This window comes from Leucopleurus acutus (genome assembly GCF_964270905.1).
Source record: "Leucopleurus acutus genome assembly, chromosome: 10".
Classification (NCBI taxonomy): domain Eukaryota; kingdom Metazoa; phylum Chordata; class Mammalia; order Artiodactyla; family Delphinidae; genus Leucopleurus; species Leucopleurus acutus.
In genome coordinates, this window is record NC_139153.1 from 21,711,519 (window position 1) to 21,727,282 (window position 15,764).

At 39.4% G+C, this 15,764-nt stretch overlaps 1 protein-coding gene across 5 annotated transcripts in view; it reads left to right on the top strand.

The window, feature by feature from the left end:
* FRMD4B (FERM domain containing 4B) overlaps positions 1-15,764 on the top strand; it is a 336,715-nt gene that overhangs the window by 294,298 nt on the left and 26,653 nt on the right. For all 5 annotated transcript variants that reach the window (XM_082849085.1, XM_082849084.1, XM_082849087.1 and 2 more), the window contains 2 exons: positions 434-491; positions 1,936-2,022. In XM_082849085.1, coding sequence (XP_082705211.1) covers positions 434-491; positions 1,936-2,022 — 145 coding nt within the window. The remainder of the gene's footprint in view (positions 1-433; positions 492-1,935; positions 2,023-15,764) is intronic.

Below are 15,764 nucleotides of genomic sequence, written 5' to 3' on the forward strand. Positions count from 1 at the left end.
ACCACTGTGTTTTTATTATAGCATGTTTGCTTAATTTACAGCAAGCAGAAAATAAGCTTTATTTTTTACTTATTATGAGCATGACCCAAAAGTTGATTCTCATGACTTGCATCATTAGGTGCTAGTTTAAAAATACTTGGAGTTTGGGTTTATAATAAAGTACAATATGTTTCTAAGCCATAGAAATTTTAATATGCAGAAAATAACATTTCCTATAGCTTTTTGAAATTGAATTTTTGTTAACAACCTCCCAACATTTGGATAAAGTAAAATATATTACTCCCTGGAGCGGTTTATTCTATTTCTACTTTAGTCAAAGACAAAGTTATAATGAGGAAAGTAGATACAAATTGTGTTTCTTTAGATCACTTTTCCCAAAAGGACCCTGCAACTAATTTAATAAGAGGTTATAATATATATTCATTTTCCATAGGTATATGAAAATAGTAGAAGCTCTACCGACCTATGGAGTCCATTATTATGCAGTAAAGGTAAATACTTTTATATGACAAACCTTTCATCATGCCTGTGTTATTTTATGAGAGTTAGTGAACAATACCAACTTTCTAAAATCACATAAATCAATATGCATATATATGTAAATTATCTCTAGAAATTTCAGCATTTAGAATAGGATTGATTTTCTTAAAAAAATAAAAGCCTGATTGTATCTTGTCATTTTTAGCAAATCATAAAGCACATTATTTTTGCGAAATACTAGCTGTGTTCAGATGTGTTCCCGAAGCCTCTGTTAGCCCTGAAGTATTCAGGTCATTCTCTTTTGGCACACCTAATCTTTTAGCTACTTTTGCTGATTTTTCTCTTTTCCAATTGTGCACCTTTCTAATGCTACTAGATGTTCATTTGATAGTGCCTTTGTATGAGAATCATTGAAGAATCATCCAGTATCATTTCAGCAGCTTCACAAAATCCTCAAGTTTTTACAAGATTTGCAGTACCCATTTTCAATTGGTATGTTTTATATTTGTGTAGTACTTTCAGTTGTTTATACACAGGGAGAGATTAACTAAGAAATATTTTGAGATGATAGAGGATAAAGCATATTGTTAAGAAGAGAGTCTTGTTTGAAAGAGGAATAATTTTATACTTGATCAATCTTGAGTGACTTTTCAAGTTCTGACAGTGTTTGCAATTCAAAATCGTGGGGAATTGGATAATACCTGTATAATGAGGACACCTTGTACTAAAAATACGTACCAATTCCACTTTAATTTCTACTGATTCTTAATTTGTTTGCATATGGGTATATGTTTAAGCCCAAGTTTTTCTATCCCTATGTCAGTATATATCCCTTTCTTCGGCAAGACCTAAAAGATAAATTTATGAAAAAAAATGTATTCCTCCCCTCCCCATATGTACCTCGAAGTCATTATTCAAGCATCTCATCTTTGAATCATATAATTCACCCAAAGAATTTTTTAGTATTCCCATATTCATTTGTTAAGTATATTATAAACATTAGGATTTGGAACCACTTTTCTCCTCGTTGTAATTCTTTGGAAACTTCTCTGACCTTTATAGCTGGTAACTAATCAAGAGAACAAAGAGCTTTTTTTCTTTCTCTTCTTTTTTTTTTTTTTTCCAGTGGTTAACTGGCTTTGTACGCTGGATTAATTCCTGGTTGAATTACTTATATTTTATTTCTTCTCTCCAACTGTTTAATCCTAACAATAATGCTACTTTCTTTTTGATGGTGTTAATAGTATTGGTGTGCTTTGACTTATAGATCTTATTTGAAGAAGCTCTAAGAAAGCATTTTAATAACAAGTTAGGATTTTAAATAGTGTTTTGCTTTCCAAGACAAAGTTATTTTAACTTGTTGATACTTGTTAAAGGATGAAATTGGTAGATGTTACTTCATCTCTGTAAGTCTTAACAATTAGGTCTTGGTTCTCATGGTTTTCCATCTTCCAGGATAAACAAGGACTTCCTTGGTGGCTTGGAATCAGCTATAAAGGAATTGGCCAGTATGATTTGCAAGATAAGGTGAAACCTCGGAAAGTAAGTGTGAATCATTTCAGACACTTATGAGAACATTGAGCTGTTCTAGAGCTAGAAACATCATCTTATGGGGCAACAGCAGTCTTGGGTAAAGAATTTTTGATTAGTGAAGTCCTAGGTTTAGAGAAGACTCAAGTTAAATGTGAAATACTTTTTATAATTAATTCGTGCCCCATTTATACAGCAGTTCCACGTCTGATCATTTATCCTAAGGAAGTAAAATTACACACAAAGATTTAACTACAAGGATGTTGATCACAACGTAGTTTACAAGTGTATACAATTAGGTTTCTATTTAAGTTAGTATGAACATGATGATGTCATTTGTTTAATGAATTTTACATATATAAAAATATATACATGCATCCACACACATATGCATGCATATACATAGGTACATTGGATGGAAAAACAAATGGGTGAATTGTAAAGACGTTAAGTCAGAATTTTTGGTGCTAGTTACCTCTCAGTGATACAGTTATAAGTAACCTTCTTTCTACTACTGCTGCTAGTTTTGCTTATCTTTGTTTCACAATTTTCCACATTTAACATGTCTACTTTTTGTAGAGGAAAGTAAGTTACATGCTATTTATTAAAGGGTCACACTATCAGGTTTGGATTTTCCAGAGCTAATAAGTTACATTCTTGGCAATTTGATTATGAAGTTGTTCCTCTTGACCAAGCACAAGTGTACAATACTTTTTTGCCTATATAAGAAGTGATGAGTTCGTGTAGATATCCATCTAGCTGCTCTGGCCTACTCAATATTATAATGACATAAAGGCTTACCCGTGCTGTTAGGTTTTGCCATGCTCCGTGTCCTCTTCTGCCAGCCCTGGGAATCACAGCTGTGAAACAATGACCTATAATAACAGACCGTGGTTAGGCTGCCTGCTCTATCACACCCCGACATCACCGCCTTAAATAGCTCTTATCACTTCCATCTGTCTATTGCTTTAATTTGTACTAGAAAAACAGCCATATTTTTCATAAAGTCAGGCCCTGGTCATAATACCACAAGCTTTTCATCTTCTAAGTGTCCTTTTAGCTTCAATCAGTACTTACAATCTTCCTTTGAGTTTAGAGAATAAGTTACCCTTTTCTTCCCATTTTATGGTTGTGAAACTGGCACAGAAAACATGAAAGGGTGTTGCCCAGGACAAACCACAGCCCCCTTTGAATGCCCATCCAGCTCTCCTGGATCAGACTAGCTGGGCACTGTGGCTTCTTATTGAGAATTATCAGTAAAAATAGGAAGGCATTATTTTTAACAAAAGATCCATCTGTGTGATGCATGGTAAGTAAGCATTTGTGTAATCATACAATTAGAACTTGATCTGTATAATTTTGGCCCAGTGACCCAGATCAGTTGAAGTAAGGAATACTTGATTTCCAGGAGGAATACGAGTAATTTTGGCTATATTTGAAAACTTGTTTCTAAGACCAAATTTCTAATAATGTTAGAAATGATATGGGTGTACAGTTTTTCTTTACAGTCATATATTTTAATGTTTTTACCAAAAGTTTTAAATAGTCATTGTAAAAGAAACCAACAACAACAAAAAAAAGCACACACTACAGAAACATCAATTAGGGCAGGAAGTTCTTCAGCAGCCCCCATCCCTCCCCTGTGATAATCACTGTCAATAGAATGATACTGGTTGGTTTGTTTGTTTATGAATTTTATTTTGTTTTTTTTAATTGAAGTAGAGTTGATTTACAATATTGTGTTATTTCTGCTGTACAGCAAAGTGATTCAGTTATACGTATACATAAATTCTTTTTCATATCCTTGTCCATTACGGTTTATCACAGGATATTGAATATAGTTCCCCATGCTATACAGTAAGATCTTGTTGTCTATCCATTCTATATATAATAGTTTGCATCTACTAACCCCAAATTCCCACTCCATCCCTCCCCACCGTCCCCCGCCGTTGGCAACCACAAGTCTGTTCTCTATGTCTGTGAGTCTGTTTCTTTTTTGTAGATAGGTTCATTTGTGTCATATTTTAGATGCCACATATAAGTGATATCATATGGTATTTGTCCTTCTGACTTACTTCACTTAGTATGATAATCTCTAGTTGCATCCATGTTGCTACAAATGGCATTATTTCATTCTTTTTTATGGCTGAGTAGCATTCCATTGTATGTATGTATCACATCATCTTTATCCATTCATCTGTCATGGACATTTAGGTTGTTTCCATGTCTTGGCTGTTGTGAATAGTGGTGCTGTGAACCTGGAGGTGCGTGTATCACTTTGCTGTGTAGTTTTGTCTGGATATACGCCCAGGAGTGGGATTGCTGGATCATATGATAATTCTATTTTTAGTTTTCTGAGGAACCTCCATACTGTTTTCCATAGTGGCTGTTGATACTGCTTCATTTAGACTTTGTCAGCACGTATACTAAGTTTTTACAGAGAGAAAGAAATCTTACTATGTATACTCTTCCATACTATGTCATATTTCTCCAAATCACTTCTAAAACAGATGTCTTTTTACTCTTTTTAAAGCTGACTAGGATTCCATGGTGTTGAAATACATAATTTATTTAACCAGTCCTCTCTTGATGGACATTTGGGTTGTTTCCATTGTGGGAAGAGTGGGTTGGAGGATAATGAATTTCAGTCAAGGCAAATAACTAGCCCCTATTATCTATTTTGTAAGATCATGTTTTCTTAAGGTAGACCTCATCCATGTTAAGATTTTTTTTTTTGGCAATTTATTTCTTCCCTGAATTTTACTTTAAGAAATAACATTTCTTTGGTTTTTCTGAATCTTGCATGTAAAATATAACTTAAATCGACTCACAAGTAATTTCTTAGCTGTTGTGGCTTGAGAAAATTGAGATTCTCACAGACTCCAAATGCATCTACTAAAAACAACCAGGCTTTCTTCCAAAATAATGGTGAATCAGAATCTACACAGTAAATATTGCTGTTAATTTCCTCTCAGTTGCTCATGACTCACAGGCCTTTCTTTACATTCACAGTTTCATAGAAATTGGTAAATATTGTTTGACACTGATCATAATCAGGTTTGCTTGTTCATCTCAGAGTCTATAGACAATGATCAGAAGCCACTTCCTTTTTTCAGTGTGCAAGAGTTTTCCTATTTCATTTTCAAGACATGTCATTCAGGTCGAAAAGGACCATAAACAGGCCATCTGGCGTCATCACTGTCTTGCTTTCTCTTTCTTGGTTATTTTAGCAGGTGTCCACTTTGTACCACTGCTTGCTTTCTCCTTGCTGCTTCTTTTAAACCTGACAATGGATTTTGCTTCCGTATCTTTATTTTTTCCTGTCTAGACAACTTAAGCGTTTCATTGGCAGGAGGACGTTCTAACGTCCCTGTCTTGGCTTAGTTGCACAAATAAGGGAATGCCTAACTTAAAGGGACGTGAGCACTGACATGTAGAAGGAGGCTCACGCTTCAGCTGTCTGCATGGACCTATGTTCCAGCAAGTTACCAATGGCCGGGCAGGAATGAAGGTCCTATTGCCAAATTGGAATGAAACAAAGGCTGGAATGGGAGGTTGCGTAGATGCTCAGCCTCTTGAATCACATGCCTGCTGCATTATAATTACATGGCTTAAAAACAGGCCAGAAGGAGGAAGAATTACCCATGATAAGATGGCGAAAGTCTGTTTTGAAAAAGGGTTGGTCCGAGGTCCCCAGGCTGAGGCCTCTGTCCTTTCCACATAATGTCTCTCAGTTAGAGGGTCTGAATATTGGGGACTGTGTTTGTGTTACCTCCCAAAACACCCAGCACAGGCTCTTCATGTGTACTGTCTATAAAGCTTTTGCCAGTCAGGGGCTTCGATTTGTTTGCAATCCACGTAGTATCATGCAACAGGGCAAGGGTTTGGGAAGCAATCCAAAGACTGTCTCTGATGTCATTTGCTGTGTGACCTTGGACATGTTGCTTAACCTCTCTTTAACCTTAGTTTCCTCCTCTGTACAATGGTAATACCACCAACTACTAGGGTGGTTGTAAGAATTAATGCGATTGTATTTAGTGTCGTGCCGGATGCACAGTCATAACACCATAACTGGTAATTACTCATTTGTAGTGAGGGAGAGAGACAATAAAGAAGGGTATGAGAAATATTCTTGGATCACTGGTTAAGGAAGGACCCAACATTGCTACAAACCCAGAGCCCTAGTGTCCCACATAAGAGTCCACACTCACAGTTACTATTTTCAGAGACTGGTAAGCATTCTGCCCCTCCCAATTCATTAACCACAATGCCCTAAGGTATGATGCAAATTAAGAGAAATTTTTTAATTTCTGAGTTATAATCCACAAAAATTACGGTATTAAAAAATCAGGTCATAAGCAGTTTTTCTTTTAAATCCTTCCTTTGTGCATGAAATGTGTCATTGCAAACTCTCAGGGAATGTGAAACATACCAGAACTCAACTTCAAATCGTAGGATGTTCAAACTTAAAAACGATGAAGCCTTATTTAAAAAAGAAAAATTCAAACACGTGCCTCCTAGGTTTTTATTGTTCATTCGGTATTTCAAGGAAAAATGTCTGTTCTTCACAAAGAAGTAGACAATGGGTCTGTGGCTGAGTAAAGTATTCATATATGTCATGACTGATTTGTACCCCTCTAGCAAGTTAGTTCCCTGGGGAAAACCAGAACCTGTCAGAGGTGGGAGGAAAAAAAATGACATGCTAGTCAAGGTGTTACAGGTAGACCACAGTAGGATAAAATGATTTTCAAGATTAGTATCTTTGGCATTATAAGACTAATAAAGTCTTGTGATACATGTCATTACCCCAGGGCATTTCAGGGTGGGGAAAAGGTCTTTAGCCATCAGTTAACTGAGTTTTTTAAATTAATTGGAATTCCCAATTGCCTAGAGCAGAATTAAGTAACCAGCCCCAAAGTCTTCCTGTTTCCTTTAAACTCAGTGGCTTGCTTATTTCTCTAAGCACGGCCATCTTGATCATTTCTAAACCCACCTGGCTTCCTCCAACACTACCCCATCACCATGGACCTCCATTAGGATGCTGCTTTTAAAGCTGCTTAAATTCTAGGTGAGGTTAACTATAGGAGAGACAAGAGGATGTGTGCCATCCAGTTGTATTATACTTTCTACATCAATACAAAATGCAGTATGATGTGCAGGGAGAAAAACAATTACAGAATGTCACCCGGAGACCAGTCCATCCGGTCTATACTTTGTAAAGTATATAATTAAGCTCCCGCCACACCAGGAATCAATTTGATTGTTAAAACCTTCTACAGAGTCAGTGGGAGGAGAACTCCAACCCTATAGCGTGGATTTGAAATAAGAACCAGTCTGGCACTCCACTTACTGGTTGGCTGACCTGGAGCTGTCACTCAACCTTTTGGGTCTTTATTTTCTCAAAATAATATTTCTATCAAAATCAAAGAATTCTGTCTACCTACCTCACAGGTCATTATGTACACCCAATGAGTTAGTGAATTCTTTCACTGACTATATATTTTTCTTTTCTTGTTTTAAATTTATTTTTTTTGAAGTATAGTTGATTTACAATGTTGTGTTATTTTCATGTTTACAGCAAAGTGATTCAATTACACACATGTATATATATATATATTTTTTCAGAATCTTTTCAGATTCTTTTCAAAATATTGAGTACAGTTCTCTGTGCTATCCAGTAGGTCCTTGTTGGTTATCTATTTTATATATAGTAGTGTGTATATGTTAATCCCAAACTCCTAATTTATCCCTCCCCCTGCCTCTTTTCCATAGATATAGAAAACAAACTTATGGTTAATTATTTTTCCCTCACACCATACTCTAATTTATAGAAAGTTTACTGGGCAGCATAGGCATTTGTCTTTTCCTCCTATAGTTAATCACTATTGGAATTTGAAGCAGTTCTTCTAAAACAGGGTACTCTCAGAGAATTGAATGGGCATTGGTAAGTCTCCATTTCCATCTCACGACCGGTAGGCAGATGGAAAGAAGCCAAGGCAAGCAGCCTTATTCATAAAATCACCAAGTTTAGGGACTCCCGTGGTGGTCCAGTGGTTAAGAATCTGCCTTCCAATGCAGGGGACGCAGGTTCAATTCCTCGTCGGGGAACTAAGATCCCACATGCCTCGGGGCAACTAAGCCCACACGCCACAACTAGAGAGCCCGTTCACCGCAACAAAAGATCCCACGTGCCAAAACGAAAGATCCCGCGTGCCGCAACTAAGACCCGACACAGCCAAATAAATAAATAAATAAAATATTTTTTTAAAAAAGGTTTAAAGAAAAAAATCACCAAGTCTAACTGCAAAGGAGGCTGGGCAGTGTATACTCTAGGTGGGTGTTCATGGACAAAGCCATCACTCAAGGTGTTTTGTTAGAAGGAAAAATAGATCCTGAGGGTGATAAGTAGTTCCTGTCACTCTGTGTTTGTTTCCTTGGAAGTCTTCCAGGGGGATGGTAAATAAACAAGTGAGCAGAGAATGAAGGCATAAGTATACATTTTGAATAGTCTCTGATGGAAACAAATGAGACGGAGGGACAAAAATGGGATGGGTAGGGATGTTTCAGGTGCTGAGCCAAGGCCTCTCTGAGAAAGGTGACATTTAAGCTGAGACCTGAAGTGTGAGAAGGAGCCAGGCTTAAAACAAAGAATGGGCTGGCACGTTCATGTCAGAGAACAGTGTATGCTGATGGGAGGGAGGTGGGCGCGCTATAGAAACTGAGAGACCCCTACAGCTAGAGCTTAAAGAGTGAGTGTGTCCCCTGTAGAAACTGAAGGTGATGGTTGAAAAAGAGGAAAGGGCTGCTGGACAGGCAAAACCATTCGATTTCATTATTTCATCTGCTACTCTGTGTTTCTAGGCATTTACCAAATGGCGGAATTGTTGGCACATACAGAAAAATGAAAGATAGCTCTCTAATAGGATTGACCAGTCCAAATGCAGAGAAAGCCAGTTAGTACATAAAGCATGGTGAAAATTTTTTCTATCACGGGGCATAAACAGTAAAGTTTTCTTCATTCTGTACTTATAACCAAAGATGGGTTTGGTTTTAATTCATTCATCCTTCAGGAGCAAATCTCTAACAAAGTGCAATGTACTCTGATATTTTTCCAAAAAAAAAATAATGAGCCCATTCTGTCTGGAAGGGCCCTATAGTACTTTATATATATATTTTTTAAGATTTATTAATTATTTATTTAACTTATTTTTGGCTGCGTTGGGTCTTAGTTGCAGCATGCAGGGTCTTCGTTGAGGCGTGCGGGATCTTTCGTTGTGGCACATGGGCTTCTCTGTAGTTATGGCGTGCAGATTTTCTCTTCTCTAGTTGTGGCGCCCAGGCTTCAGAGCATGTGGGCTCTGTAGTTTGCAGCACACGGGCTCTAGCTGAGGTGCGCCAGCGCAGTAGTTGTGGCCCGTGGGCTTAGTTGCCCCGCGGCATGTGGGATCTTAGTTCCCCGACCAGGGATCGAACCCGAGTCCCCTGCATTGGAAGGTGGTTAACCACTGGACCACCGGGGAAGTCCCCTACTTTATATTCTTTATCTCGTTTAAGGAAAAAGCCCAGTCCCAGTCGTCAAGGACCTGACAACCCATCTGGAAAGACAAAATCATGTTCAAAATTAGAGATTTTATTGAAAATATTTAATAAGCAGACTAGGTACCAACCTGTGAGGAGGGATGCCAGCTGTAAACATCCAGAAGAGCCATGCAGGTGTCTCTGAGCGACAGGTCAGCCCTGGTTATACCAGATACGTGCAGTGAGCGCTCTATTGCAAGTACTAACGGAAGTCATTAGATCAGCTCTCAGAGGTTAGAGATTTGGCCACAGAGGGAATTTATATGAGGTGGCATCCTCTTAGATGGTCAGATTTTTATGTCATGCATTTTCTGATACCCAGGACTTCTTTGTCTAAATAAACGTTTCCAAAAATACTCAGAATGTTTCACTCCTTGTATTTAAGACCTGATGTTTTATGTGTGAAGGGTTATCACATCACATCTGAAAAAGTAATTTTCTCTACCTGAGTGTGTACCATTTGGTGTGTTCCCGGGCATTGAGAGCATGGCCTCTTGTCGTCTGATCAGTTGTTCAAAGTCCTTCTGGGAGGGAACATTTGCATTTAGAAAACAACCCAGGGCTTCCCTGGTGGCGCAGTGGTTGAGAGTCCGCCTGCCGATGCAGGGGACACGGGTTCATGCCCTGGTCCGGGAGGATCCCGGAGCGGCTGGGCCCGTGAGCCGTGGCCGCTGAGCCTGCGCGTCCGGAGCCTGTGCTCCGCAGCGGGAGAGGCCGCAGCAGTGAGAGGCCCGCGTACCACAAAAAAAAAAAAAAAAGAAAACAATCCAGACATCTGTTTGTTCCTAAAGACATACCTAGTTGAGATAAAGAGAAATCCAAAATTCATTATTTTATAGCAAAAATTTTATCTTCTTCATCAACACACTTCACCCACCAAAGCATAGTTATGTCACCAGAAATTATCGTCTGAGTCAGGTGTTCTCATTCTCTGCGCTATTTATGTTTTGGGCCAGATCATTTTGTCCTGAGCATGGTCTCATATTCAGCAGCATCTCTGGCCTCTAACCACAAGATGCTAGTAGCAGCCTCCCCTCCAGTGTGATAAACCAGAAATGTCTCCAGACATGGCCAGATGTTCTGGGAGTTGTGGGTGAGGGTGGGAAGTGAAGAGAAATCATCATTGCTGGAGAACCACTAGTCTCAGTAAAATGTGAGAGACTGAGTTCTTTTCTGCAAATGGCTGCCGTAATTGCTGCCGTTTTCTTCCTATGAGGTTGAACTGGGAATTACTCTTTTTTTCTTTCTTTTTTGGTTAACATAACAAATCTCCGTAGAATACTCTTCCCAAGTAAGAAAGGCAGGATAGTGTGCTCTGGTAACTGGGGAATTTGGAGCCATGGTTGTGCTTGGGTGTGAATCCCAGATCTGCCCCTATTTAACTTTGGGACCTTGGCCAATTAAACCTCTCTGAGCCTCAGTTTTCTCTTCTGTGAAATGGGGCTAAATGTAGTACCTCCCCATAAGGTTGTTGGGAAGACTCATTCTCAGTCACATAAATATTTGGTCGAAACGGATAGCTGGATAGAAGGTAGGTCAATTTGGCTTTCTCAAAGCTCATCATCCTGCAAAATCCTCATTTTCTGGTACTCCAGGAGGCCAAACAGATCTGCTAGCTGGCTTGTGGGTACTAACAGTATACTCATCAAGTGTAACTTTTTTAAAATGAAAAAAGAATAAATCAATAATACAGTGATCTTGTTTTGCATCACGTTACAGCAGGGGAATCACCCTATGTGAGTCATTATTTGATACACAGTCATACACCACGCTGCTACTATTCCAAATTTAGTCATTTCCAAGTGAATTTGCAGTTAAATGATTAACCTGTATTATAAGTTCTATTACAAAAAAAACCAAGCCTCTGATGATGTCTTTCCTGTCATTGCCTAGTGTTAAACCTTTGGGTGCTGTCTACTTTCAATCCATCAAGATTCAAAGAGACAGTGCATCCTTTCTGTCCAAGACTTTTCCTTGTCTTTCGCTACCCCAAAGGTCCCCCTTGCTGGTAGTGGGTCACACTCCTCAGCATTTTTGTACATGCTGGGGCATGTCTCTTCTGGGTGCTCCAGTCAGGAGGGAGCTTGCTAGCTTGCTGCCACTGCGTCTCCCTGTGGACGTGCCTTTGACACATTCCCTTGCCCCTCCTCTGTGACCTCTGTGATACAGGAACAGTGAACAGATTCCCTACCTAGAGGGTGTATCAGGAAACCACCAATGAAATCAACAGAGATACAGCCGTTTTTACAGAGGCTGAAGCTCATAGAATTGGAAATCTGAGGGACACAGAAGTGTCGACAGAATAACTTGGCTATTTCTCATCAGTGGAAAGACAGATATGGGATCCAGACAGCAGTTTCTAGTTCTCTTTCTGCTGTTAAGTGGCTCTCCTCCATCTTCAGAAGAGATGATAAAATAAGGGAATTGGACTGAGGGTCCTTCCTAACAGATGCAGCTAGCTTTATCGCTTACTAAATGTTGATTCTGAGCCAGGCACTGTGCTAAGTGCTTCATAAACATAATCTCACTAAACCCTTCCAACAGCCCTCTGAGGCAGGCATTGTTGGTCCCATTTTACAGATGAGGAAACTGAGACTCAAGAAAGTTAAGCAACTTGCCAAATAAAGCGCATGTGGTGAAATCAGCATGTAAACCAAGCAATCTGATGTGGTCCAATTGGTTCAGGTAAGCATAACAAGGAAGGGGACCTGGCTGTTATTTGCCAACAAGAACAGGACCTCACGCATAGAAGGTGGACAAGAAATATTTGTTAATTGAAGAGGAATGTGTAAAGGACTCCAAGAGCTACTTAAGTGTGTGACTCCCGGTTTCCTAAAAGTCCCTCTGCTTTTCCTTATAGTCTTTTTTCCTAAAGTTTGACAGTGGCCTCAGATGTTTAGGAACCAGTGTGACTGTAGCATAGGAAGGGGAAAGAGGTGATTTCTTCCAGTTCTTTAAGGCTGTAATAGTGGGTGGCTATCAATAACTAAATATTGAGGTTTATTTAGTTTTCCACAAAATGGCTTAAATATTCAACCCATGCATCTCATTAAATAAAGTGTAATAACGTGTGGCAAATTATTCTAAAACCGTCAACTTCCTTTACATCTAAGGATAAAGACTATGGCATTTTACACACGTTCACTTTTAATATAAGATTTAATGCAGCTTTGGTTTTCTGTGTCAGTTGTTAAATTTTTGACACTTTCTTTTTTTAAGACAAGGTGATTTGTGACCTAAGGAAACATTCTCTTCCTGTTGTAGTTTTTTGATTATCTCTTTGTTACTATCGTTGTTCATATTGCTCCTCTTTGACTTTTTTGTTTTATCTCTTTGTTTATTTATTTTGTAATCTCAAAGTTAATCCATGCTATTATTTCATCTCTTGCTATCTACTTCCTTCTTTTGATGCTAAAGGGCACAACTAATCATTCTAGATGAGAGTAGAGTAGAAAGAAGTCCTTAAGACCTAATTTATGGTTTTATTGTCGCCATGCGAGTATTTCCTTTCATTACTAACACCATGAATTCTAAACACAACACAATTTCAAACTCATCCCTCCTAGTGAGTGCTACATAAACAACAATAAATACTAGTTAATGATTGTCATTATGCTTTTTAATGATCACTTTAGAAAACAGTCCAGTTTCATGCTCATAACTCTGTGTTGCAAAGCAAATAAAAGTCCTCTTCTCCTACCCCCCACCCCCAAATCTCCAAGAGTGGGAATTTTGTCCTGGGCAAATTTTTTTTTTTCTGTTTTAATACGAAAATTACAAATTTTGTTTATACATACACATTCATATAATATAATATATGTAATAGTCTCGTTCTATCCTGTAAGACATCATACCCTATAATAGTCCTACTCTGTATGAGCACCAGTGTTCTCCAAACAGTGGAGAATGTGAAGCATACTTTGCTCCCTTCTACCTTCCTTTGAATTTTGTTCTTTTTTCTTAAATGGTTTCTTGTAACCATTCTTCATCTTTCAGGTGATTTAGAGTATTCCTTATATGTCAGGCCATTTCTCTCTCTTTCTTTTCTTTTCTTTTCTTTTCTTTTTTTGGCTCTGCTTCATGGCTTAGCTTGCAGGAATCTTAGTTCCCCGACCAGGGATTGAACCCCGGGCCAACGGCAGTGACAGCGCTGAATGCTAACCACTAGACCACCAGGGAATTCCCTGTCAGGCCATTTCTGTAATACAGAGGCTCCAACAAGTCAGGTCAGCCTGGTGGCTATTTCTTTGGCGTTTTCCTATTATCCTTCCATTGGTCCAAAGTCTTGAGTGATTTTGACCAGAGGGGGGCCTTTTATTTACCCTTTAAGGAAAACACTTAAGGACAAAAAGGACAAGAATGAAGATCGGGCAGCTGCCTGCTATGTGCCAGGTGCTGTCCTAGGCGTGTTGCATGAGCAATGGAATCCACTTTAACATCGGCTCCATTGCCATTTTCAGAGCCGTATCCTGCTCTCTGAGATGGAGAACTCCAAGATAATTTAAAAGCACAATAGAAGAATGATTTCAGAAATTTCAAAAGAAAAACTAGCTTATTTCCAGCTGCCAGCTAGATCAAGAGCAACTGCAATTAGAAGTGTTTTCCTAGCAACTTCAAACATTGATAAGAATCACAGAGGTAATACATGCATAAAATAGAGGCCTCCCAAATGGTTAGGGAGTGGAAATCTCACTCTTGTGTGAAACAGACCAACCTTTGGTCATTTTATACAAACTTCTATTATTTTAATTTTTAGAAATTAAAAAAGTACAGGAATACCAAGAATGTGACTACACCTGCATAACCACTTAAATTGACGATTACTAATATTTTGTTATATTTACTTCATCTTTTTTTTTTTTTTTTTTTTTTTGCGGTACGCGGGCCTCTCACTGTTGTGGCCTCTCCCGTTGCGGAGCACAGGCTCTGGCCGCGCAGGCTCAGTGGCCATGGCTCACGGGCCCAGCCGCTCCGCGGCATGTGGGATCCTCCCGGACCGGGGCACGAACCCGCGTCCCCTGCATCAGCAGGCGGACTCTCAACCACTGCGCCACCAGGGAAGCCCTCAACTTATTTTTATTAATAAAGTAAATCAAACATGACTGGTAACATTGAAGTTTTCTGTGCCACTTACACCTCATACATTCTACCGTCCCCAACCGCTATCACGAAGGAAGCTTGTGCCATTCCTCTTCACTTTTATACTCTTACAGGCACATACATGAAATTACCTTTTGCAAAAGCTTTCCAGGGATCGAACCTGGGCAATAGCAGTGAAAGCACCGAGTCCTAACCCACTAGATCTCAAGGGAATTCCCTGCAAAAACTTAAGATTTCAGGTGGGGAAATGGCTTTGCCTTTCAGACTTAAAAATGCAGTCTCATTCCCATAACTTCATTTGCAAACCAGTTGCCATCTAATTATTTCACTATTTAAATTAGCTGAAACCCTTCACCTTTTAAGTAGGGTTTTTGCTTGCAGGGGGACCGTCTGCTGTCCGTCTGCTGGCAAAAGCGCTAGTATTTCACGTTTGTAAGTGATAAGAGGGAGAGGTGGCGGCTTTCAGAGATCAGGTTTCAAGTCTGGCCCTGGTTTTATGTGTGTGGGAATGGACGCAAAGGAAAACACAGCTGAGCTGCATTGTGGCTCTTCCTGTCAAACCTGTTCGTGTCCAGGGTGAGTTAAGCGGGGGAGCAATGTCTCCCTCACCCAGCCTCTAGTGAAGTTTATGCCTGGATTCAAAGCAGCTTACTTCCCAGGAAACAACCATCTGAATCTACCCTGTACGGGATTTGAAAAATGTGTCTCTGTCCTGGGAAAATCTGCTAGAGAGAACTTGGCTGTCCGCTTCCTGATCAAAGAAGGAGTGGAACTGGGGTGATGTCACTCGGTGGAGTTACTGATGTCAGTAGGGTGTCAGCCGTGGGAGGTTCGGTTTGTGAAACTGAGTTACACCTAAGTGTCTTAGGAAACTCCATTCAGAACTCACCGGAGCTGCCCCGCCAGGACGGGGCGGGGAGAGAGAGAGCACCTCGGACTTTTCCTTCCCATTTCTGTCCCACTTTTGGAACCTTGGGATTAAAAGAAATGAAAGCCTCAAACCTATGGACATTTTAGAAAATCGGTATGTAGCTTTAAACTCTCACAAATCCCTCTTTCTACCTGGGTGATGGTTG